At 42.5% G+C, this 27,941-nt stretch overlaps 1 protein-coding gene across 1 annotated transcript in view; it reads left to right on the forward strand.

Annotated features, from left to right (window-relative positions):
• Positions 1-27,941, forward strand: part of ALDH5A1 (aldehyde dehydrogenase 5 family member A1) — a 536,325-nt gene that overhangs the window by 223,025 nt on the left and 285,359 nt on the right. Inside the window, exon 5 of the mRNA XM_044065747.1 lies at positions 5,165-5,308. Coding sequence (XP_043921682.1) covers positions 5,165-5,308 — 144 coding nt within the window. The remainder of the gene's footprint in view (positions 1-5,164; positions 5,309-27,941) is intronic.

Here is a 27,941-nt window from a genome sequence, read left to right on the forward strand (position 1 = left end):
TCACATATTTTTTTTGAAAAAGTAACAAGATTGGGATTAAAGGAGGGTTAAATGTACTGGCAATATGAAGCATCTTTTTTTCAATTTCATTGTTTACAAGCAGTATGCTTAAATTCAATTTCCTGGTAAAAACTTTCAAGTCTGTTAATGTCTTTGCTAAGTCTGCTTGTGCATCAGGTATGAAGGTAAACCCCTTTGCTAATAACTCGACAAGTTCACTTTCAATTAAAAAAGGAGAAGAATTATACACTGTGGACACAATCAACGTTCATCTAATTTTTTACCTCCTGCATTTGCTCAGTTTCCACTTGTTGTTCTGCTGCTGCAGCTCTCGGTGAGGATTGTGATTCTGTTCTCTTGTGAAAATTTTTATTTTTTTCCCTTTGGTCTTTAACATTGTAAGCTGTTTCCCTGTTTTGTTCGTAAATTGTCACTTGTTGGTTTCTATTATTTGCAGCAATCCTTTCACTTCTGCGTGTTGGCATACGGACATACTGGTTCCCTTCTTCCATGTTGGTTGATGTCAAGTCTCTTTCACTCCTTACAACCCCTCCCATACTGGTCATACTGTGACCCAATTGGCCAATGTAGTTCCATGTTTGGGAGGGAGGTGGTTTCAGGTAGACTAAACCGTTACCATAATCTCTACGATCCTTATCTAACTTTTTAATTTTTATGTCCCGTAATTTCTTAAGATACTGATCAATACTTTTGAAGGTTCTATCATAGTCATATCGGTAACGTTCAAAGTCAGTGTTAGTTTTAACCACTTGATCGAGGTACGTGATTTCAGCTTCTAAACTACTGGCTTAAATCTTGTAGTGCTTTGACATCAACTGCAACAATTCTATTCCGTGTTTGTCAAAGAGTTTAAGGAGGTCTTGGTGGAACACTGAACCGACTTCAAAGCCCGTAGGATACTGCCAAATGCGGAGTCCTTTTGGGACGATACCTTCCTTCATACATTCTTTGAAATATACCATTTCTAACTGGAGTTTCTTGAATTTTAATAGTTTAGCATCTAAGTCCTTTAATTGTGTTGCTGTGTTTAAGCTCCCTCCAGCCAGATGTCCTTCAATTGTGTTATTTGATGGAGGATCCAGTGTGACTTGTTCATTAAGCCAGTTGTTTATAGAAGAAACAACAATAAGCCCCGAGGGAGCTGCAGTACCTACTGATGCTCTGTTGTCACTAATAAGGGCTATGTCATGTGTTCTTTCTACATTGTTTGTAGAACCTCCAAGACTTGTACTTGGGTTACAGTCCTTAGGTGACAATGAAACAGCTGAAGCAAAGGTAGTCGCTGCACTTCTTAACCTTCCTTGGCTAATATTAAAATAATTGTTCACTCGGTAGATGTTATTTGTGTTTCACTGTTGGTCATTACATTTGGGCAATCCTGCTAGCAGGTTGCCCTCAGTCGGCCTGAATTCCAAAGTCTTGGGGCCTGCGTCGGTTGCTGTCGCCCCTTCCCTGACGTCAGGTCATCAGGGATATAAAAGATGAAGAAGACGCCATTTTCTTCAGTCTTTCTTGCCGCACGGTGCCTGAAGCAGAAGCAGTTCGCAAGTGCCGGTCGGCCAACTCCTGAGATTTTCGTGTTTCGAATTTCAGATACGAAGTCTTCATTAAAGCTAAGTACCCATTGGGGAAACTTTTTTCTTGCTCCAGACCGATGTCAGAAAAAGTTAATTGTATTTCTTGTGGAAAGCAAATACCTCATAAGGACTTTCATTCTTACTGTATTCCTTGCCTAGGCCCTGACCATAACGTTTCAGGTTGTCGGTTTTGTGCTAGATTTAACCAACGCACTTTCAAGCGTCGGTATGATTTTGCATTAAACTATTTTGGATGCAGGTTTAATTATCCAGAAATGTCGGATAGCTATCCGACTACCGGAGTTAACAAAAAACGCAAGGTAAAAGAAGATAAACTGAGGCCCAAAACCGACAACGAAGCTTCTCCCAAGCCAGTCGCCGGTTTGCCGGTTCTCAGTGAGGTGCTTTCGCAGCCCCTGACGCCCGCTACTTCAGAGTCACAGGCCGCTACTGACTCCCACGTGGAGTTGGCTATGCCGCTGGAAACTCAAGGTATTGGTGCTTTGGACACTATTCCTTCAGATGGGTCCAGAGCCACTGAGCAGGCACCGGCTTCTGAGGGTGTATTCAGACCTAAACATCTGTACATTAAACTGACTTCAGCTTCAAAGGCAAAGACTAAAGTACCTTCAAAGACAAAGAAACAAGAGCCACATGGACAGGCCTCCATGTCCAAAAAACAGATGCTCAAAATGGCCAAAGACTTGATTACCTTGATCAGGGGTTCCCATCCCCCTCCTGATAAGAGGCCTAGGCAAGAGACAGACTATGAATCTTCAGATCAGGTTTCTATTTCTTCTGATTCCTCTTCTGATCAGGAATATTCTCTTCACCCCTATGAGGATTCTGATGCTGAAGAATCTATTCCTTCAGCTTCTCCTCCTGAGGACTATTCTTTTGGGGAAACCTTACATACCATGAGGGAGCACTTCCACTGGGAGAGCCAAGATTTTTCAGAATTTAAGAGGCTCAGGGACTTCCTTTTACTACCTCAACATAGGCCTCTAGCCATTCTACCTGTGTTAGAGATTGTAGATGATGTGTTTTCAGAGTCTAGTCTGACCCCCTCTGGCAGACGAACTAAGCAGAAACCTCATGGATCCCCACGAGTGGCAGCTGGATCCACAAGTCTTCAGCAGGATAACAATGAAATGGGGATGCCAGGACATAGATCTATTTGCCTCCCCTCACAACTACCAACTAAAAAGATTCTGCACAAGGACTTATCACAGACAAGCATGGAAAGTGGATCCCCTGTCTTTCAGCTGGAAAAACCTATCAGTATATGCCTTTCCTCCACTGCCTCTCCTCCCCAAGGTACTCCCAAAGGTCAAACAGGAGAAGCCAAAGATGATACTAATTGCCCCAGACTGGCCCCGCCAGTACTGGTATCCGATCTTAAGGAACTTGTTTCAATGCCCAGCCTGGACCTTACCTCAAATACCTTATCTACTGTCCCAACAAAACAATCAGATCCTGCACAGCCAACTCAGGACTCTAAACCTGGCAGCATGGCAGATAATGTAGGCATACAAAGCACACCTCTCAGTAAAGCTGTGATGGATGTCATTTTGGAAGTCAGAAGGCCTAGTACTAGAAAATCGCATGCTGGAAAATGGAAGAGATTTTGTGCTTGGAACCAGACACAAGGAACTGATACAGCTGTACCAAATATTCCTCAGATTTTGCAATACTTAACTGAGATGCTGGACAAAGGCCTATCTTTCATCAATTAAAATTCATGCCTCTGCCATTTCAGCTCATTGCAGTACAGAGCCACCACTTTTCTTATCCTTTATTAAGGCAGTACCTCAGAGGAGCCAAAAACTTAAGGCCTCCAAGGAGATCACCAATACCTGCATGGGACCCCAACTATGTCTTGGAAAAACTCACCCTGCCTCCTTTTGAGCTAGCTGCTACTGCTGATATAAAGTTCTTATCTTGGAAAACAGCTCTGCTCCTAGCAATAACTTCTGCAAGACGAGTATCAGAGCTACAGGCACTCATGGCTGTGGAGCCTTTTATCCAGACAGGGTCTCGGAGGACAAACCCAACATTTATGCCTAAGATGGTGCCCAGTGTGGCCCTTAACCAAACTATTAATTTGCCAACTTTTTATCCAAATCCACAGAACAAAGGGGAGAGAATTCTGCATTCTTTGGACATACACAGACAGCTTAGATTCTATTTGGACAGAACTAAAGTTTTCAGAAAGACAGAGCAATTACTAGTGGCATATGCTGCAGGATCACAAGGAAAGGCCATCTCCAAGCAGACTATTTCAAAGTGGATAGGCCACTGCATTCATTTCTGCTATTTACAGCATGGCAAGCCAGTGCCTAAGGGCATTAGGCCACATTCAACCAGAGCTGCAACCACTTCAGCAGCCTCTCTCAGGGGAGTGCCAACCAAAGACATTTTTAGAAACTGCTACTTGGAATTCAGTGCACACTTTTACAAAGCATTATCATCTTGCCACTCTACTCTAAATCCAGGGCAGGCTTTGCCACTGCAGTTCTGCAGGGCCTCAGCCACTCCTAATGCTGTTTAGCTCCAGCCTCCCAACCATAGCTTTGGGACTCTACCCAAATGTAATGACTGCAACAAGTGAAACACGAAGAATATAGTGCAGTTGTGTACACTTACCATAAATGTAGATGTTCGAGTGTATTCACTGTTGCAGTCCAGGTTACCCACCCACCATCCCCCTTATTTCTGCTGGAACTTATCTTTCCTTCTCTGATTTATACAACCTATGTGGTGTATTTGCTTTTAGATGAAGGTGAAGTTTATATTGGTGCATGTGTTTTTATATATAAATATATATATAATTTTGGCTACCCTTTAGAGGGCACCTGACATCTGGGGCAAGAAAAACTGAAGAAAATGGCGTCGGATGCATCTTTTATACCCCTGACGATCTGACATCAGGGAATGGGCGACAGCAACCAACGCAGGACCCAAGACTTTGAAATTCATGCCGACTGAGGGCAACCTGCCAGCAGGATTACCCAAATGTAATGACTGCAACAGTGATTACACTCGAACATCTACATTTATGGTAAGTGTAAACAACTGTACTTTCCGTACAGGTGTTTCGTGTATTGAGTCCAGCCTCATAATAAGGTCTTCCACTCATTGCGATAGTAATGCTACTAACGCAGTCAAGTTACTCATATCATCGTTGTTGTTCTGTGTTAGACTTTGGTCGTTTATTCCTTCAGATGCCATACCAAAAACTAAACGCACGTAACTCAAGAAAATTGGACTAACGGTAAACCAAGCAAGACTATCACAAAGGAATAAACTGTAAGCCAAAAAACGGACATAGTGAGACAAATGCAAAACTATATTTATTAAGCGCTTTTCATTTCTCTCAATTGTGAAACTTTTTCACATACAGAGTTTAATGTTCCAGCTGTTCATTAAGAATGTATACAATTTCAGTTTGTTTACTTTTTCTGTCTTTAAGTAGAAGGTGTGATTGCCATATCCACAACACAAGGGTCATTCAAATACAGCTTTTAGTTTACTTTTGTAAACATTGCTTTTTGTCCCTTTCACAGCTTGCTGACCAAGCCGGAATTCCAGGAGGAGTATATAATGTCACCCCATGCTCAAGGCAGAAAACACCTACTGTGGGTGAAGTGCTTTGTACCGATCCCCTTGTGGCCAAAATCTCCTTCACAGGTTCAACTGCTACAGGAAAGGTAAGTCTGGCTGATATTTGGCAAGTGTGTATTGTGTCCCACCCTCACTGTTGTTACCATTGTGAAGACCAGTCCTGAAGGCTACATGTGCAAATCTTATTTTCAATAAATTGCAGAGTATTATATATAAGCTCCATATGTTTGGATGACCCTTTGACAGATTTTTATGTGCAAGGGAATTTGAAAACAGTTCTGTTAAAAAATGTTTTCGCCTTGACACTGTGTTTCAAATAATGAGAGGTCTTGTGTTTCTGCAGATTTTTTAAAAATTTTTGCTACTAAATATTAATATATCACATTGTCTAGAGAAAAAAAATGGACGTGGGATTTTCTGTTACATAAAAAGGTACAAAGATGAGCACAGCTGTATGAAATTCGGACGTAGAACTAGTAAGGTTTGTTAGTAGAGCTAGTGGGGTTTGTTGACATGCTTCTTGGTAATGAGGAGAGGAAGTCTACAGTCTAGTTGCACAGACTTTAATGTACTTACCTTATGATTTTTCATCAGAACTGATGCATTTTTGTTGACCGATATTTGTTTGATTCCTGCATTATGGTTTTACATAAGGATATCACCAGTAACCTTGAGTTTTGTTTGAGAATGTGACCCCTTTAATTGTGAATTGTTGGAGATTGAACACCATTACCTTTAGGCCTTGTGGGGAATCTCTGTCAGAGTCCCTCATAAATCAGTAGATATCAGCAGAATCATTATGGAATTTAATTTCTGCATGTTAGGCTGCCTGATGTCTTGACGCATTTCATTAAAAAAAATAGCATCTCTCTGAGGAAGGACCTTGGCAGTACTAACCTCCCCTCCCACACCTCTACCATAAAGGATGCTGAAGTAATGCATATGTGTATACACAAACACACACACACACACACACACACACACACAAAAAAGGGCATGTGGTTTATTCACTCATTGCTTGGAACTCTGAAACTGCAGGCTATTTTTTGTTTGTACTTTAACTTCGAACTACTGCAGCTTGACAAATCTAGGACTGAGTGTTCCATCTTTAGGACCTTGAAGACTAAGACCACCAGAACTTTACACTGATTTGTTGTTTATTATAACCAGAACGGAGTCTGTAATTTGTTTTAATACAAATTGTACCCCTAGTAAACAAATACATTTCTTTTTCCACGCATTAAAAGTAGGTCATAGTTATCAAATGACCCTGGGCTACTAATAATTTTTGAAGCATTCTTTCATGTATTCTCACTTCTCTTTCTAAAATTTGACAGACTGCCATTCTTTTTTATTGTAACTGCAAGTTACAGACAATCTACTCTGCTACAGGCCCCATGAGGAGCTCAGTGTCTCTCCAACCTAACACGTATTCAACTGCGGTACCACCTTTATTATTCTTATAAGAAAAGCACAGACCGGGTCTGAACTGTCTGCAAACAGCTAAAGTCAACTTTGAGTATGTGTCTACCTGTTTGAGCCAATATTCATTTTCCCCTGGAGAGCACTGTGCTTTGGCTTGTAAGACCACCCCCCCCCCCCCACACACACACACACTCATCTTCCACTTTCTCTCTTATTCCCTACTGTTAGCAAATAGTATCCATAACTGATCAATACTATGTGTTTGTTAATTTAAGCTGAGACCACAGTAGCCTACTGATACAAGGTTATCCTGTTTTTCCACCTGAGAAATGGTTAAGAAACCACAGTAGCCTACCGATACAAGGTTATCCTGTTTTTCCACCCGAGAAATGGTTAAAAAATTATTTACAGTTTAAGATCAGTCCTTGGTCAATTCTGATTGTTTCTTAAACACAAACTTGTCTTTGCTTTGGCTCATTAGCAGCAGTACAAAAGAACTGCCTGCTCACACCCTTGTTCTCCCCCTCCCCCTTCCCTGTTTATTACCTTAAGCCAATCCCAAAGTTAATAAATATTACCTGTGGCAGGCACCATTTTTAAAAACTACAACCACCCTTTGTCATCATATGTTCATTTATCAGTTTACTCTGTTACCTGATTGTTTCCAGCCCCTTCATAAGAGCAACTAACAGGGTCTCTACCCACTTCCCTCCCCACTCTGCCCCCTATTCCCTCCCACCCCCAGTGGTCCTACCTTTATTACACTCACAAACCCCTCCCATCTATCCAATAGCCAACCGCAGCGCGAACCCAACACTACCTCCTCCATTTTCCCACTACTATCACACCTCCTCAACTAACATGTACAAGCATACCTTACCTATGCTGACTGCATGCACTCTCCTTGCATATCTTACATCCTACCAAAGCTCCATCATTCCCCCACTCAACCACTACCACTGTACTACTACTCACACCACCACTCATGTCTCACCCTCACTCAGCTCCCCTCCCACCAACTCAAGAACCATCCCTATGCACCCCCCGCATATTGTACCAACTATATTACTCAAACAAAGCATCCCTACAACTTAACATAGTATCCCTCCCACCATACCTATTACCCACAGAGCGCAATCATAAAGTTTCCCTAATAAACAAACACATTCAAAAACTGAGAAAACTAATACCTCATGCATATCAAAACTAGCCCTAAGTGGAGACATACACCCCAACCCTGGCCCTACCATTTCCAACCCCAATCCTCATAATCAGACTAGAAACCACAACTTCTCCCATATCACAGCCAATAGAAAGCCAAGTGACTTCCTTCTACTATATACAACAAAGTCCATGAACTCCATGCCACCATAGACTTGTACTCCCCAGATAAAGTCATCCTGACAGAAAGCTGGCTAAAACCTCACATTACCATTGAGCAAATACTCCCTACCGGTTACGGCATACTAAGAGTAGACCGGCTAAACAAGAAAGGAGGCGTTGTAGCTATAATATTTAAACAGCATCTAAATATCCAGATCTTAAAATCATCAGCTCCACAAATAGGCAATGAAGAAATAATATATACCAACCTCAAAATATACCAAAACAAAACCATCAACATAATTGGATGCTACTTCCCACCTGACCAAAACATCCCTCCACTAGAAAACCACCTCAGCTGGTCTACCCACCATCTCCCCCAAGAAACTATCATTTTAGGTGATTTCAATATTGACTGGTAATCCTGTTCTGACAACAATCCAACCCATCATATAAACTTTCATGGCTTCACGCAACTAGTCCAGTCGCCAACCAGGATAAATAAAAACTCCAGCAAGCACACTACCCTGGATTGGATACTAGTCAGTAAGAGCCCCCAGTTATATATAACAGGCTGCTTATCAGATAGCCTCAGTGATCTCTCCCCAACATTCCTACTCAAAAAATACCTATACCAAGCTAAACCTGATATCTACTGTCAAATACGTAAAAAACTAAACTTTAACCCAGTCACATTCATCTCATCCCTCAAAGAATGTAACTGGCATCCCCTAAAGTACCTCAGTCTTGATGACTCAGTTGAATTTTTTAATACTACCTTCCTGAGCATCCTTAAATTACCATGCCCCATAAAACTTTCTAGAACGAAAGCACAACCCTCCCCATGGCTACAGAAAACCACTAAGGCAGAAATGAAAAACAGGGATAAAGTCAGGGAGCACTGGTGCAAAACCAAAGCCCCCTCAACTAGACAGAAATTCCTAGAACTACTCAATAGAGTTAAAAAGCTAATAAAACAGGGCAAATTCCAGTACTACCAGTCTGCCCTAGACTCCTCCCAACACAGCCCCAAACAATTCTGGTCCTCCATAAACTCCATCCTCCACCCAGGTAAAGTCAGTACCCCTCCTCCTAACATCCCTCACTCCTCCAAAAATATTGCTACCTCATTCAACACACACTTCACACAAACTATACTATCACTAGCTAAACACAACCCTCCTCCCCTCCAACCTACACCTTCAAATAGTAGTCTCCCCACTGCCTTCTCTTTCTCCTGTACCTAGCTCCAACATAAAAAACTCTTAACTAAAGCCCACCAAATTAGCAGCAGACAACCTCCCAAGTGAATACCTACAAATTGCAGCTGATGCTCTGGCCTACCCAGTATCCATCTTGATTAACCTCTGTCAGAAACTTGCGTTCCCACACTGTGGAAAGTGTCACATATAATTCCTCTCCACAAAGGCGGCCCCTTCACAGAACTAACCAGTTACTGCCCCATGGTTGTTCTCTCTCCACTCCCCAAAATACTAGCGAGATGCATACATTCTCAGGTCTCAGACTACCGCCTTACTAACAATCTCCTTTCCAATACTCAGCATGGTTTCCGACCAAACCATAGCACCACCACTGCCTTACTCTCCTTTACTAAACACTATCCTTCAGCATAAAAACAATGGCTATCTCTCCTCTGCTACTTTCCTAGACCTATCTAAAGCATTTGACATGGTCCCACACAAACAACTCATCTCTGTCCTCAATAACCTATCCTTCTCAGTCACCTACTGGTTTCAGAGTTACCTGTCTGACCGCCTACAATCCGTTGTATGGCAGAATGACACATCTCCCCAACTACCTGTCTCCATAGGGGTTCCCCAAGGATCCATCCTTGGACCCCTACTCTTCTCTGTTTTCACCAATAATCAAGCCTCTGCCAAGAAACATGGCACACTCATACAATATGCAGATGACTCAACCATCATCTGCTCAGCCCAGTCCCTACCCAAACTGCAAAAAGTCACACAGGAAGCCTTTTCCTTTGTTGAAACTTGGTTATCTGATGCCCAATTAATACTCAACCCAAACAAAACTAAACTACTCATCTTCCAACCCACCAAACATACTCAAAACAACTCTCACTTTAACATCACAGCAAAAGACAACACCACTATATACCCAACTGAACACACCAAAATTGCTAGGAGTAGAAATAGACAATAAACTAAAATTTGACATTCATATATCCATGACCATAAAAAAAGTCTACAAAAAACTAGGAGAGTTATACAGAAATAAGCAACTTCTCACCAAAGCAGAAAATATTTCAGTAGCAAATTCCCACCTTATCTCCACCTTACTTTATGCCTCTCCAGTATATACCAACCTAAGGCAATGCGATCTAAACAAGCTAGAGACCTGCTACAACAAAATCGCAAAATTCGCCACAGGGGCATCCTACCGTAGTCACCACCGTCTCTCACTTGCTGAACTGGGCTGGCTTGAACTCCCTCACCTCCTTCAATGGTATCAACTATCACTCGCCCACAAACTAGTAAACCATCCACTAAATGTCCCATCCCTCCAGAATCTACTCCAAGCCTATCTCACCACCAGACCACTAAGATCCAGCAACAAAAATCATTTGCAGATCTCTAAAGCCAATAACTCTGCTGGTGAAGCACTATTCTCTTGCGCCTTAGCCAAATTATGGAACTCCCTCCCACCCACAATTACCTCCATACCATCATGCACCCACTTCAAAACTTTACTCAAAGCGCACCTAAAACATGCTGGCTATGCCCTTGCAACTCCCACTCTAATATCACCCACCCCATCCAACCACTACCTTTCTTTCCACCCCACTAACTACCTTGATTATAGCAAGCTCAGATGCTCTAGTACTTATTCTACAGCAGGAACTTATTGTAACATTTGTTAATGTCTGTTATGTACTTCACAGATAAAGATTCTAGTTGCCTGCTGATGTACTATGTTCTTCATCTGTAAATATGTTTGTAATTAATTGCTATGTTAAATTGCTAATCACTGTGTAATCCAATGTAACTACTGTCTATTTTAACTGTGGAGCTTTTCTCCCCGGGCCTCCACTGAAAATGGACCTACGTCCAGTCGGACACTCCCGGTCAACAAATGTAAGTAAATAAATAAAATAAAACTATAGATAACAATTTAAAATTTGACCTGCATGTTAACCAATTGATCAAAACCATCAATAAAAAACTAGGAGCACTGTACAGAATAAAAGACTTCCTGTCTCCCCCAGCCAAAGTTGCCATTGCTCGATCTCACCTTCTCTCTCTACTCTTCTGTATGCATCCCCTCTTCTCTGTAATACTAACAAGACTGTCCTGAAAAAACTCACTATCTGCTACAATCACATTGCCAGGTTTGCCACTGGGCTGCCTTTTAGGACATATCATTGCATCAATCTAATCCAGCTTGGATGGCTTGAACTACCCAGTCCAATCTTATATAACCAACTGGTTATGACCCACAAAATTACATACAACCCTGAAAACACGCCTGCACTCAAAAATCTGGTCACCCTGTATAATAACCCTAGACCGCTGTGATCCTCCAACAGACTCCTTATCCAGATATGTAAAACTAATAACTTAGCCAGCGACTCATCATGGAACTCTCTACCACCTGATATTACCTTACTCTCTTCTCTAGGTCAGTTCAAAACTAAACTCAAACACTGCCTGGGATTAAACTGGACATGCTGTTGTATCAAGCATGGTTAATCTTTTCTCCGTATTGTGGACAGTTGCTATGTAGCTTATCATGTACTGCAACTTTCAGATTTTACACGCTGAACAACTGTATCTAAGGAACTATTATAATGATCGTTCATCGAATTAATGTAAAAATTCTATATGTAATTTGTATGGTTTGCCTCTAATCTCTGTAAGTATTTTATTTGCAATTTGTAAAATGTGACATGTTCGATTTTTTTTTTATTTCTTGGAGCTTTTCTCCCCAGGCCTCCGCTGAAAATGGACATATATCCAGTCGGACTATCCCAGTCAACAAATGTAAAATAAAAATAAAATAAAAAAAAAAATAAAATTATATTCCAGTTTAACTTTTTTTTTTACCAGCAACATTTCAGTCAGTGGTAGTTTACCCTCTATCTTCATGGCTAACCTCTTTTGCTTCACTTTGTATTTACTTCAAGTGTTGTGCTAGTATTGCTTTATTACAGGTGTTTGGTAAGGTATTTGAGTGAGGTAAGGTATTGCACTGTTCTTTGCTAACATGTTGTGTTCTTCTCTTGCCATTTCTACTGGTACAGTATACTGTTTTGCTAGTTTAGCTGTTCAGCGTTTACTTCTTTTTCTCATGTTGCAATGAGCGCATTTTTGCTAGTTACATGTTTGTTTGAAGTATGAACAAGAAAAAGAGTGGAGAGTTCAAACTATTTCATTGTGGGGCTAAAATTCCTCCACAAAGCAAACACACCAGTGTGTATCAAGTCTTTCATCCATCCACACGTATGAGTCACAAATTACTCCTGTAGTGACCCTGTGAGCATCTGCCACCATCCCTAGGTAGGAAATAGATTGTGTGCTTCAGGCAACTTTATTTCTGTGAAGATTGTAATGTCAGTGCAAGATGTCCTTCTGTTCTCGTGTTGCAGTACTCTTCACCTTAGGGAGTTGCTGCCTGCAGCACCTGACATCTGGCCAGTATACCAAAGTCTTGAAAACAGGGGTATGTGCAGTGTTGCATGTAAGAGCCATAAACTGTATCTGTGATGTCTGAACGTACCCAGATCAGAACTTTTCTGCCGCAGTGTGTTTCAGACGTCCGATCGCCAGCTGCAGTAGTCCAACATTTGTTTGACTTTGGCCATCTGTTTTCGACGATCCCTTCAGGCTGTCTTTATTCAGATAAGTACCCTTGTGGGTTTTTTGCTTGTTTCTTTACCTGTTTCAGACGCATGTCATCTAGGAAGGGAAAGTGCACGTGTGGAAGACAAATTCCACATAAGGACACACTATCAGTGTTGATTCTTTTTAGGGATAGGTCACGACTAAATGTCCTGTGATATTTGCTAGTCTTTTGTTCCCAAAAGCCTTAGAAGCCATTTGTTGGCTTTAAATCTTTATTTAGAGAATGAGCGACTTTGTCTCTTGGCATCTGGGATGGAAGGCGGAGCGGGCACCTCTGACGAGCTGCCAAGGAAGATGGCTAACAAAGTTAGGCCCAACGTCCAAGCTGTGCCTCAGGAATCCAGTGAGATTGTCAAGGTGAGTGTTAACCCAGGATTGCTCCAGACTTTGGATACTTCCCTGTTACCGGGAACCGAAATGGAAGCCAGTACAGCGGGTATCCAGAGTACGTCTGCTGAAGCCTTACAACCATCAGCTCCTGATGATGAGGGGGAACCATGGCTCGTGGCACTGGTGGGGCCTTCTTACTACCTTGCTATCCATTCCAACATCAGCACCCAGGCCTATGACTGCTCCTGCTCCTTCCACCCCTTTAAAAAGGAAACAGAAGGAAAAACGCAGGCCTTTCAGGTACTCCAGACCCAGACTTCCCAGTCAGGTCAACCACTGGCTTCACAGGTAGAATCTGAGGAAGACTATCCCTCTTCAGATGAATCCCTCACATATTGTTCTCAGGTTGAATCCCCAAAGGATTTTGCTACTCCTGAGGAAGAAGTGACTCTCACTCCAGACATCCCCAGGAGAAGATTTCTCCTGTGGGGATACTACTTAGGCAGCATTTTAAGTGGGAGGCCTCAGATGTTTGAGACCAAGAAAAGATATTTTGAACTCCTGCAGATAGAGCAGCCCTCAGCATTTGCATTTGCAGTTCCTCCCTTACTCCCAGCTTTCTATGATGCTTTCTCAGATGCTTCCCAGAACCCAGAGTGACAGCCTCCTGCTAACAAGAGACCAGTCAGATTTTACAAAGTGTCTGCAAAGGAGCAGTACCTTTTTAAGAATCTGCCAGCAGATCCTGGTGTTATTGCAGTTTTAGCTGACAAATCTTCAAGGCTACTACCTTCTCTTTTTCCCACTGATAAGGATAGTAAATTTATGGATAGGTTGAGGAAGAAGCTGTATACTTCTTCTACCTTGGCAATTAACTGTCAAACTCATATGGCCAAGTTTGCCTTGAATTCCCTGTCCAAGGCCTCTACTCTGCTATCTGGCATACCTGACTCACCAGCCAAGGCTCAGCAGGTCACCCTTCTGAACACGGTATCCCAGGTGACTAGACATTCAGTCAAGTGCAGGGCATGATGCTGCTGAAGTCTCTTCCAAATTGGCTGCATCTGGTTCAGTGTTAAGGAGGTTCTCATGGTTGAGACTCCAACCTTTGCCCTTGGATGTCCAAGTGAAATTGTTAGATGCTCCTTTGGATAAATCAGCACTCTATGGAGCTGCCACTGCAGAGCTACTTAAGTAACTGTAGGAAAAAGGAAAAGACTTGCAGAATCTAAAACATTTACTGGTGTCACTGGTTCCTAGATTCCATAGGAACTACTCCCAAAAACCCAGCGTTGTTAAGAGACGGCCCTCCCATTCCACTGCTACTCATTCCAGGGGACGAAGACAACCTAGGAAACCATCCACTTCTAGATCTTCATCCACCTAAACACCTTCATTCTTTCAGAGGTAGCCAGACCCAGATAGAGCTCCTCTGCTATGACTCTCTTCCCCTACCCACCACCACCTGCCTCTTCCTACACCTAACCCTATCCCTACCCCTACCTTCCTGGCAGAAAATTACCTCAGACAGGTGGGTGCTCTCCATCATCGAGAGAAGATATTTCATGACTTAGTGGGAATCTCCACCATTCCAGGGAGTTCCACAACCTCCTTCCCGTCAGCTTTCCCTATTCCCCTCCGTTTTGACGCAGCTTCTTTCTCAGGGCACTATAGAAGTAGTACCCAGAGACCAATTAACCAAGGGGTTTTACTCCAGGATGTTTTTGGCTCCAAGAAAGGATGGTCCTTGGAGACCCATCCTCGACCTATCCTTCCTCAATCTCTTCCTTAAGGTGCCAACCTTCAAAATGCTCACATTACAGCACCTTCTTCCTCTTATTCCTCAACAAGCCTTCATGGTCTCCATGGATCTGAAAGATGCATACCTTCACATCCCTATTCACCCCACTTACAAGAAATGTCTTTGTTTCTCTGTGGATTCCTCACATTTTCAGTTCTCTGCCTTACCCTTTGGACTCTCCACAGCCCCAAGAGTATTCACCAAATGTCTACCCCTGGTCATTGCATACTGCAGACTACAGGCCAGGCATTCAAATTTACCCTTATTTAGGCAATCTATTGATCATACACCAGGATTCTCTCACCCTGTCTCAACATCTGAACTGGGTTTGCAGGATTTTGCAAAATCTAGGGTTCACTTTGAATCACTTAAAGTCCCACATGACTCCCTCACGGGATCTTGTTTTCCTGGGGTGCAGGATAAGAACAGACTTGATTTCACTCTTCGTCCCTGCCCAGAAAGTGGAATTTCCCACCCAGTTTCCCCAATCCCATCTACCACTACCATCCATGTTAGCCAGAGAATTTGTGAGAATCTTGGGATTCATGACTTCCTTGATCCCCATGCTCCCTCTAGCCAGGATGCACATGAGGAAGTTTCAGTGGGTCTTGAGAAATTCCTGGAACCAACACCTTTATCCCTTAGAAGCGAATCTTCCTCTTCTCCCCTGTTTAAAAAAGGAACTCGCCTGGTGGATCTCTACTATCAGCCTTAATCAAGGGGTGCATTTACAGATTCCTCCACCCAAACAGCAACGTTACACAGATGCATCAGATCTAGGTTGGGGGCTGTCCTTCACAGTGACAATATCCAGTACAAGATGAACGGGGAGTGGTCCATTCCAGAAAGGAACCACATCAGTCTAAAAGAATTAAGGACCCTTTACTTGGGAATTCAAGTCTTTCAAGGGATCCTTCTGCCAGGCACATTACAGGTCATCACAGACATGACAGTTCTGTGGTACATAAACAAACAGGGAGGAACAAAATCCTACCTTCTTTGCAGTCTGGTAGTTCAAATCTGGTCCCTGGCAATAGCATTACAGATTTATTTGCAGGCAGTCTACATCCCATCAGAAGACAACTTGATGGCAGACATCCTGAACAGGACCTTAACACCCTCCCATGAATGGATGCTTTACAGAGAGGTGTTTCTGGATCTAGTTCACCAGTGGGGTATTCCTCAGGCAGATCGGTTTGTCTCCTCCCAGAACAGACAGATGCCCCTCTTTTGCACAAGGCTTCTCCATCCACAAGGCTGGTAGGTGGATGCCTTCTCTTTCTCGTGGGAGGGAATGTTCCTTTATGCCTTCCCCCCATTTCCATTGATTCACAAAGTCCTCCTGAAAATACAGAAGGACAAACCAAATATCCTGTTGGTGACTCCCTTCTGGCCAAGACAGCATTGGTTTCCCCTACTTTTCCATCTAGCCCAGGGCAATCACCACAGGTTACCTGACCACTTCAACCTATTTTCACAAGACAAGGGATCCCTTATTCATCCCCACCTTCTCAATCTCAATGTGACTGTGTGAGTGATAGAGTTTTGATCCCCTTTATGTACCTATATTCAGAGAACGTACTCTGTGCTCTGCAGGAGGCCAGAAAACCAAGTACTAGGAGAAACTATTTATTTAAATGGATAAGATTCTCCAGTTGGTGCCATAAGAGTAAACAGGACCCATCTCAAGTTTCTCTTCCACTGGTCCTTTCCCTATGTGAATTGCTGCATTTGGGGTTGACTTATTCTTCAGTAAAAGTACATCTGCCATCTCTGCTTGCCTTCCCCTCTCTCCACCTCTGGCTTCCAGGCTAGATGCCAGGCTGTGGTTGAAAGGGGTTCTTCATATCAGGCCTTCTTGTAAGCCCATTCCCCACCTTGGGACTTTAACTTTGTGCTGGAAAAACTTGCACTAGCTCCCTTTGAGCCAGCCCATTCTTCCACTCTCAAGTTTTGTACTTGCAAAACAGTCTTAGTCAGTGGCTCTCACTTCGCCAGGAGGGTATCCGAGATCCAAGTCCTTATGGCTTCACCTCCCTACCTTGTCTTCCATAAAGGTAGAGTTTTCCTATGGACTAACCCATCCTTCATGCCAAAAGTAGTTAATGAGATCTCCCTAAATCAGACCATTAACTTGCCTGTCTTCTACCCTCAGCCACAGAACTTATCAGAAAGGACCTTGCATTCCTTGGCTGTTAATACACAACTGAGGTTCTACTTAGACAAGACCAAATCCTTCAGACAGTCTGATCAATTTTTTGTCTCCTTTCATCCTAGGGCCTTAGGCAAGGCCATGTCTAAACAGACAATTGCCTCTTGGATTTCTAAGGCTGTTGCCTTTTGCTACTCCTTTCATGGAAAACAGTTGAATTAGTCTGTCAAAGCCCGTACCACCAGAGGCAGTTCCACTTCAGCAGCCTTTTTCAAAGGCTTGATTACTCATCTCTTCTGGAGGCTGCAGCTTGGTCCTCTCTACATACCTTCACCAAGCATTACAAACTGGATTCCATCTCCAGGGCTACAACAGGGTTTGATAGGTCTATTCTGCAGGGTCTCAGACTACTCCATTACCTGCCACCCACACCACTACCTAGAGAACTTTGGTATCCTCCCTAAGATGAAGAATACTACAACATGAGAATAGAAGGACATAGAATAGTTGTCTAAGAACTTACCATAACCATAGATGTCCTCTTCCGTGTTGCAGTATTCAATCCCACCCATCTACCCCCCTTTGTTTGACCATATTATAAACTGGGTCCTTCCCCTGACTACTGACCTTGTGTCTGGGAGGGGTTTATACTACCTTTTACTACTCCTACTCTTGCGGGCTCTCTTGATGTGGCAGCCAGTTCTGATTTGGGTACGTGCAGACGTCACAGATATAGCTGGCATCAGGTTATGGCTCTTACATGCAACATCACACGTACCCCTGCTTTCAGGACTTTGGTACACTGGCTGGATGTCCGGTGCTGCAGGCAGCAAATCCCTAAGGTGAAGAATACTGCAACATGGAAGAGAAGGACATCTATGGTTATGGTAAGTTCTTACACAACTATTCTTTTTAACCTGCTGCAGTTTAAAGACAAGGAAGAACAGGCTGAAGTTAGAGAAACGTATGGCTGCCATTCGGTATTCCTGTGCAGACTTACAAGTCTGTGGAGATTGAGAGAACCTCTTCCTAAGGAGGGCCAGACCTATTAATTGGTGAGCTATGAGCTGAGCTATTGACTGCTCCATACCACTTTTCCAGGTGAGTCAAGTCCCATAATTACATCTTGATGGAACCTGATTACCGTATAATGTGGCAAGCCTTATTGCAGGGTAACGCATATGGCTGCAGACCTTCTCCACCACTAGCATTAGGATAAGCTCAGCACATTTTTTTATTTAATTTTTTTTTCTTCTTCTTCCTGCTCTAGATTCTCCTCATTGGGTCTCGTCCAGGCCTTGGTACTAGTGAGTGCACTAATCGACCCACTTTTGCTGGTGTTTATTTTGACAGATGCATAGAGTTAACTGAACTTTGATTTTGGGACCACAACTCCTGACCTCAACTCTCCCCATGTCTACTTTGGCTTCAGCAGAGAAATTCCTGACCTAGATGACTTTGACATTAGGGAAGACTGTTTTGGAGGTTAGGTTTAGTTCATATTCCTGCCGGCCATTTCCTCCTCAAGGTTGACATTTTTGGCCATTTTTATCAATGCCCTTGCTCTAACCTTGATGCCAACCAGTGTGTTGATGTCTGCTGTCAAGACCAGCTTTGACTTTAACCCCTCGGGGATGATCAGCAGAATGTGTGATGGTGTTGATAGCATGTATGGTTCTGATGATGCAGTCCACCCTGTAGATGCCACTATTGATACTGGCCTTTGTCTTAGTCTCAACCATGGGGACCACAGCTGACTGCATCATCAGCCATCCTTCCACTTTCTCTGGAGGACAAAGGGATTGCAGGCTTCAGCAAAGTACAGAGGTGTCATCTTGGCAAAGTTTGTCATCTTCTTCCTCAGTTATTTCCCCTCCAAGATTATGAAGGAAGGTCAGGTGCAAGAGGGAGAACCTACACTTACCCTTGGATTCGCAAACCCTAGATGTAGGTGAGGACAAGCAAGTTAGTTTCCCTGTGCTCTCATCAGATAACCCTGTATTTAAGGAATTTTTTTGAGATGATTAGAGTCAAAGCAGGATGGCCTCCAGATTAGAGCCAAGGCAAGATGGACCCTAGAAACTCCTTGTTGTTTGAACGTGTCTTGCAGGAAGCCTTCAAGTGTCCTAGCTCTTCATGCTACCACCAGCTGACAAGATGTTTGGCTAGACATTGAAACTACTTGAAATAACTTTGATACGGTGACCCCTGTCCCATATAGATCAGACAAAATCCTATGGCCTCTGAAGACCTAGACTTGCTTGGTTCAGATCGTCAAGGTGAAGTTCTTTTTTGCTGCAGTTTAGATCCCAGCTGTCTGCCCACCAAATAAATGCTCTCATACATTGGACAGGCTCGGGAAATGCATTTATGCATCCTTCGCCTTCACCCTGAGGGCTTTAAACTATATATCATACATTCAGATTGCAGTGGGGCCTGTTCCATGAAGCCACCAACAGTCTGGAAGGGTTGCCAGACTGAGATGTTAAAACTACATTGAAATTTCAAGTGTCAATGCTGGCATCAGTTTCTAATCTAACTGTGCACTTGTCACACAATCCCAGCCTGGCTCCACTTTACAGATTTTGTAGTTGATATGAATGCACCTTTCAGTGGAACCTTGCTCTTTGGTCCAGCAGTAAAAGCCTAGCTTGAGAAACAAAAGCAGAATCACACAGCCATCACCACTGTAGGAACTAAGTTCAAAGTGCACTTTCTCAAATACAACAGAACCCACTTCAGTTGAGACTCTGATGCAGCTAGCAGCAGTTTAATTATAGAAGGTCTAGAATGAGTTGTAAATGTTACAACAAATTCCAGAAAGCTGTCAGTCCAAAGGTAACCAACACTGGCAAAATAACCAGGAATACCACTGTACTCCACCTGGGAGGTACACAGTCAGGTCCCTAAGACTTTGCCCAATTGTTCCACTCTTGAGGCAGTTGGTGATAGTGTGTCCTTCCATCTGTCTACATGGCTGGCTATTGTATAGGACAAGTGAGGGCAGTTATATTTAGACACTGTACAGTTCCTCTGCAATACCTCCGCAAAGAGCAGTCTCTTCCCCTGCCAGACATCCCACCTCTGTCAATGTGGTAAAAAAGGAGGTTTTGAGTTTCATTCACAAAAAAAATATCCAGAAAGATCCACAGAATCAGCAAGACCAAGGTCTTTATTCAAGGTTCTTTTTGGCACCAAGGGAATGAAGGGTTTCATGTCCATTCTAGACTTAAGCAGCCTAAGTTAATTTGTCCAAAAGCAGCCCTACCACTTGGTCACAGTGCTGTTGATCCTTCCCTATCTCCCACTGGAGAGTGACTGTGCTCTTTTGACCTCCATGATTTCTACCTCTACATCACAGTAATGCATGAGTCAAAGAAGTTTTTCTGTTTTGGCATAGGAGCCTCTCATTTCCAGTTTTAGACACTGACATTTGGCCTCACTTTAGCTTCCAGAATGGTCACCAGATGCAGGTCGGTGTTTGCAGCATACCTGTGGCTGCAAAGCCCCAGAGCCTTCCCACATCCGGATGACTAGCTGCTGGTAGCACTGACTTTGGATGGTCTTATAAACTTGATTTAGTCTCTTCTGTTATTGTTTCAGTCCTTCACAATCACATTGAATGCTGGAAAGTCCCATTTGATACTCTGCGATCCATCATGTTCATTGGATGCATCTCAGACACACTGGCTTGTCAAATTCAGTACCTCAGGAGCATCAACCTTCATATTCTGTATAGTGAAATAGTTCCAGTTCCTCTGTTTTTGAGATGTAAGCCTATTAGCAGCCACAATTTTCAACCCAAATATCAAACACCACATGAGTGTGCTACACTGGACCTTCAAGGTTCAGTCGAATCAGTTAGTCAATCATATGGATATCCTATTCACGATCTCAGAAATGCAAAAAGGATTATGTCAGTTGGTGGGTTTGTGAGTCCAGTCTGTCTCTGGGCAGACTCTTTCAAGCCTTCTTCCCTACTGTGCCAGCAACCACAGATGTCTCTTCTTTAAAGTGAGGGAGCATTTTCAGGAGCAGACAGTCCAATGTACGTGGTCACAGATGGAGGCTGATCCTGCAAGTACATATGCTGAAAAGGAGGACTGTTGGTTCTCACACTGCAGTTTTTCTAGGGTTCCCTTTCTGAAATGTTACCATCCACACTGACTGTATGACTGTGGTGTAGTATCTCAACAAGCAGGGGAAACTTACTGTTCTGCTAGGAGGTCGAGAGAGTTTGGAAGTGGGCATTTTCCACCATTTTCCTTGTCATTGTCAGTCATGTCCAGGACAAAGTGAATTCCTCATTGCATCTGTAGTGCTTAGTCTGCACTGCTGCAGAGAAAAGGCTTGTTTTAATCTGTTTTTATACCCATTCAGTATAAAATATAGCAGCAACTTTTCCTTTACTCTTTCCTTGAAGGGATGTTCCAGAAATGGACACAGAGTCTGGTTTCTGCTTTTCTACCCTTCTCCTTTATTCTAGAGTTTCTGGAAAAGACCAAGTTGCACAAAGTCATTCTCCTAGCTCTGTTTCACCTGGTCAAAGTGGCTTCTCCTACTATTGTCTCGCAGTCTGAAGCATCCTGTATGCCTGTGGTCATCCAGTGTCTTCTGTGTCACACACCTGGAAGTCCTCGTTCCTTCCTTTCCCTCAGTTGACTGCATAGTTTCTTTAGTTTCTGTGACCAGTCTTCCCCGGAATGTTGGACAGATGTCTACTTTTGCTCAAAGACCAAATGCAAGAAAAAATGAAGTACAAAACTACTAATTTCTCAATGTGGGCTACTGCATGAGCCATAGATACTTTCATGGCTCATATTCTTCAGAGTTCACTTTGCAGCCATCTCTAATTTTCACAAAGGTACTAATTCTCTGTCTTTAGCTTCACTGAAAATTTGTAAATGTTTCTTGACATTTGTTTTGGTAGACATTAACTTTTTGCTTTGGCAGTTTATTTTTCTTGTTGGTAGTAATTCAGCCAGAATGATTTCAGAAATGTAGGCCTTCTCCATTAATTTTCTTTACGTAATGAATCAGTTTCCATGAAAACTGATCCTTCTTTTATGTGGAAGTAAAAGAATCCAGCATTGATCAGTTAAACTACCTTTGCTGTTTTCCCTAATTTTTCAAAGGTGAATACATGCTATGCTGTATGTGTTCATCTTGATTTTACCTTTACTGAAAAGTTTGTTAGAAGGAAGTTCCTACTTTTTGTGCATCTCTACCCAAAGAAGTTTGTAACAGAGTCCCAATTGCCTTTACTTAAATGGCTTCATCACTATATCTGTTTTTGTTACCAAAAACACTACAAAACTTTAGAACGTAGGCTTTGGGTTAATGCTACTTGAGATGAGGTTACCTCTTTGGCATTCTTTGAAAATGTATCCTTGGGTTATATTTATGCAGCATCTGGATGAACATTGCTTGAACATGTATGCAAGACATAAGCTGAATGTGATCTTTGGCCACAACTCCTCCTTCGGTGTACTTTCATGAGGAACTGCCCGTTCATAACCACCCAAGGGGATAAGTTTGGGACACTTGACTTTAAGATGATGAAGAGGGAATTCCCAGTCCCAGATACGAGCCTGAGCCTACGTACTGTAAGACTAGATCTGGATTGGCAGCTCTGTCTTTATCAACATGCTCACTTTCCATACCCCCATCCTCATTCCTGACTGTGCAGGTGAACTTTCAGCGGGATCTTAAATGCTTTCGTGTGTGTGTGTGCGCACGCATGCATGTATACATATGCGTGAATGTATATATCTGTCAGAATTTATATATATGTACACACATATATATGTTTATAGTTGTGAGTGGTTATTGCAATTTACTTAAACATGAGATATCTATCTAAAATTGCTTCTGTTTTACTCTAGTAATAGTTGAGAAGGAACCAAGCCATTTCTAAGCCTCAGTTTGCAGCAGAACTTTGAGCACTGTAATGTCTTAATGAACGGGGTACTTATTTGATTTTTTTTTTCAGCTTTTGTGAGTGTCACTATAAATTGCCCATGCTTTGTACAGCAGGATTGCAAAAATATGTATAAACACAGGGCAACTTTTTCTCTTCTTTTTTTTTTCTCGTCTTGTCAGACTTCATCTTTACCTGTCCAGCCCTTAGTGTTGCACATCTGTGCACTGTCTACCAGCCAGACTTACTCCAGTATTTCTGGGGCCAGTCATGGATCTTAAGGGCTTCTTGAGAGCTTGGCCATCTGCGCTTCCATTTGGGTGTTTTGTATGCCCTACGCATTTTCTCTTTCCCCACTCCCATGAGCATTGATTACATCTGATGTCAACTCCCTTCTTTGGACCATGCTTCCCCTTAGGGAGTATCAATGAGCGCCCTCCCAGAGGATGGGCATGCCCATTTTTCCCTGCCACTCTATCAGTTGCCCACACTGCTAATTGAACCTGGGTCAGCTAGGCTTTAGTTAGTGCTTTATCCCTCTATACCACCTTTAAGGTTGTATAGTAACAGGCCTCTTAATCCCTACATGTCTTAATACTACCTTCCTTTCCCTCGTCCTATTAGTATGACTGGTGATACTTACTGTGGCCGGCTACCCATAGTTGAGTGAAGATCAGTACTCTGTGCCACGTACTCCTCAATTAGTCTCAAGGAACCCACAACTGCTGTGTATTACCCTAAGAAACCTGAAGCTGTTCCATGCTGACAAAACTACCCATAGTTGCTCCCCATACCTTAGAGTCTGCTGTTGCTTAGCAGCTCTGCACTATCCATTGTCACAGTTCCATGTTTAACCTAAATTACTTCATTTATTTTATTTAGTCAGGCCCTTCCAGACCCCTACCAACTAATCCTAATTTACGTAATGTAATTCATATAACTCCTTGTAAAATCCTCTGTAAGAAAATCTGTACAACTACATCCCTCCACAGTATAGCCTATTAAGTATCTCATTGACAACATGTACTTTGTGTAATCTTAAGTAATTCTCATATCTATGGACCAAGATAGAGATGGTCAGCCTGTTTCCCTTGTGTTGCCATCCTCATAACCTCATAGTAACTGGCCCTATACTCACAGATAATGAACTCTTATTCAGCAAAATAAATTGTTTGTTAGGGATGCAGATACAAATTTGGAGATCTGTCTCACAAAAATACATGGACCTTGAGCCACACACTAAAATGTCTTATGGTGAGGCTGTAAAAATAATTTCCAAAGCCTCTTAGACCTATGAAGATTTCCAACAAAGAGTGATGTTATCTCAAATGTAGTACACCAGTCCACTGTACAAATTAAAAATTTTACAGATCAGTGAATGTAGTCAGGCACACTGATTCTTCTCTCGCTAGGCTGGACAAAAACAGGGTGACAGAGAGTTGTCTTTCAGGTGCCAGCATCTCTGATATCTTAAGGGCCCTTAAAACCCTTTCATCTGACAAATATGATTACAACTTGGTGGTGGTCCACATGGGGTGAACAGCTTGGGGTGCAGAGACGTGTCAGAATTCTCCAGGCATGTCACAAGTGCAGGCAAGAGTTTGGCCCTGAGTGGAAACCTTCCTTCCCCAAGAGTTATAGCTAAATACTAAGAAATGAAATTTGCTTCAGCAACTGGTTATATAGTTAGTGTCATGCCAGTGGGACATCCTAGTATGTGTTAGAATGGAATCAGATGCTCATCAGCTCTACTTTGCAAAGGATGGCCTCCACATCTAGTTGAGAGGTTTTTGAGTCCTAGGTAAAGCCTTTTCTGCCCTCATAACTCATTTTTAAGCATAGTCCAGCTAATGGACATCTCAGGTTCGTAGGTGTGTACTAGGCTAATGGCCCTGGATCCTTTACAAGCCTAGCCCATAGAAGTGCCCTGGCATCGTGCCACCCGACATTAGTTCCCAGTGCCGCTATCAAGCAGAGCCACTGGAGTGATTCCCCGGGGTGAACTTTCTATTTCTCATCCACTCATCAAGATTTTCTTGAAGAGGGCCAATGAGGTGCTCTGCCTGACATGTATGGGAAGTCTATTCCAGAGCATGGGCTATCTCTGGGTTATGAACCTGTCCCTCCAGCATGTTCTCTTGATTGTGGTAATGAGGTTGTCTCTGGAGCATGTGGTGCGGAGGGACTGAGATTTCTATAGATGTAGCATTTCTAACAGAGCTGGGTCAGACATGGCTTTGTAAGTCAAGCAGAGATCGACGCTTAGTAGACGGTATGAGACAGAGTAACTAATATATCAAATTCAAAACAAGGTCACACTAAGGCAATTCAGCTCAGTGCCAGAAGTCTCAACAACATATGCATGTTCCAAAAGCTATACTGCATTTAGAGCATCTCCGTATCTGTGTGATTACTGAAACATGGTTTAAATGTTCAAAAACTACTCCCTCCTGGTGCTAGAGTCACAGACTAAAACTGAGTGCCAAGAAATGCATTATAGTGCCTTTTGGGAAAATTGTCACCCAGGCTAATTACTCCATTAATAAGACAACCCTAAGAGTTGACCTAGTAGTCAAGGATGTGGAAATGTATGCAGACAGTAATCTGGCCTTTGACCAGCATGTGGCCAAGATAGTAAGAAAATCATTCAGTCACTCGGTTTATAAGTAAGGGCATGGCATCTAGGTCCAAGGAAATCATAGTGCCATGTTATTCAGCCCTTATCAGACCCACTATTGAGTATAATGCCCCCTTTGGGGTGTACCTGACCAGATAGATGTAACAGTTAAAAGGGTCTGTATTAAAATCGCAAAGAGGTGCTACATTGAATGCCTCTTCAGGGACACAGACTGAACGCACTAAACCGCGAACGGTCAAAACGGCGATTTCTTTCCCTGGGAAAGAAATTGCTAGCACCAAACACACACACACAATTTAAGACTTAACTAAGTGGGGGCCTTTGCCCCCACACCCCCCAACGTGGGAGGTGTGCCCCCACACCCCTCTAACTAAATATACCAACTCCAAGATCGCACCACAGTGGGGTAAAGAGCAATGCTACAGATCAGGCCAAGCAATTTTTTTCCCTGGGAAAAAAATCGCTGGCCTGAGCCTTCACTATTTTCAGACTTCGAACTGTATGTGTTGGCAAAACGGCATTCGCTTGTAATGACGTTTTGCTGATTTAATATAGACTCCAGTTGAAACACCCACAAAGGTTCTTTACCAGGAGAATCCAGGGTATAAACACATTTCCCTGTTTGGATCACCTGTCTCAATCCTGTTGTCTTCTGCACGTTACTGAGAGGCGATTTATGCCTGGCATACATGGCATCCTTGGATCCCACCCTGATGAATCTTGTGCATATGTACAAAACAAACAGTATCAGAACCACTCGATCCAAGGATTTAAATGTTGCATGTGACATAAATAAGACATGTTGGTGAGACAGATGTGTGTTTCAGAGGATCCCTATGCTGTGGAACAGGCTCCCCATCCATGTGAAACAGAGTCCATCCCTAACCCTATTTAAGTGTAACCTTGACCTATGGATGAGAAATCGGAAATTCACCCCAGGTCTGACCTCCATGTCTCTGATAAACAGAGGCAGATATTAGTGACCATAGTAATATACTCCCCACCACACAACCTCTAGAAATTTTCTAACAAAAATACCCCCACCTTATAAATACCCATGATACATAGGGACACAATTGGGTTAGATTGTATGGCAAGGTTTATAAAGGCCCTGTTGGTCATTAGCCTAGTATATACCTCCAAATATATGTTGGCTTTTGTGCATACCATTCTTTTTTCAGACCTAGTGGCAACTCTGGTGGTATCATCATATTTGTTGGGGACTATATCACTTCTAGACAGATTCCCAGAGACACACAAACTAAACTCATTGAACTCCAAATAATGCTAAACAGGACCAACTAACAGTTTATAGCCTGTTACAGGACATCTTCTTGTCCCTTGAAAACCATGTAATGTTACCTGATCTACTTGAGAAACTCCCTATAAACAAGAACTCCATTATTTTGGGAGACTTAACTATCCCTCAACAAACTGGAGTAGCTAAACCTTTACTGTAGGATAAGCCCAAAAGTTCCAAGATTTAATAAGCAAAAACTCCTGGGGGGCAGATTGTTAACAAATCCACTAAGGGACATAATATTCTTGCAGAAAATGTTGGGAGGGTGGCCTAATGGTTAAGGTGTTTGCCTTACAAACACAAGGTACAGGGTTTGAATCTCACAGGTGATAATTGGCTAGGCTTAAAATGGCTCGCAAGGGCAGTTAGCCTAGTACAAATCTATGAAACTATGAAACAAATAACTGGCCAAAATCCCCAAAAAAAGTTTAATGAAACTCTAGCGCCTCAGCTTACAAGCCTTCAAGGAGTAAAACATCAAAAAAAAAATCAGAAAATATATACAAAGCACATGATCAATAAAACAATTAATTAAATCAAGTACTTACAATAACATTCATAATTTAATCCAACATTCATAATTTAATCCCAAAGGCATTAAAGTACAATACTTTAAACTATAAACAAATAAGTAGAACATTTTTCCCAAGCCTAACTACCACCTGCCCAAAACCAGTACCCTGTAAACCAGAAAAGTCACCCTTATAATGGTGTATTTATATGCCCTCAAATGCCCCTGCAACTTTTTTTATGTAGATGAAAGTAAAACAGCTTTTAAACTTAGATTGCAGGAGCGTGTTTGGGACATTGATAAACAACATTCTGATACTCTCATTGTCTTGTATTTTAAATTATATAATCAGGATGACTTTTCTGATTTACAGGGTACTGTTCTTCTGCAGGTGATAGTTAGGCTTGGGGAAATGTTCTGCTTAAAGATAAATTAT

The sequence above is a fragment of the Protopterus annectens genome, chromosome 3.part0 (genome assembly GCF_019279795.1).
Source record: "Protopterus annectens isolate FY-2018-M chromosome 3.part0, PAN1.0, whole genome shotgun sequence".
Taxonomy (NCBI): domain Eukaryota; kingdom Metazoa; phylum Chordata; order Ceratodontiformes; family Protopteridae; genus Protopterus; species Protopterus annectens.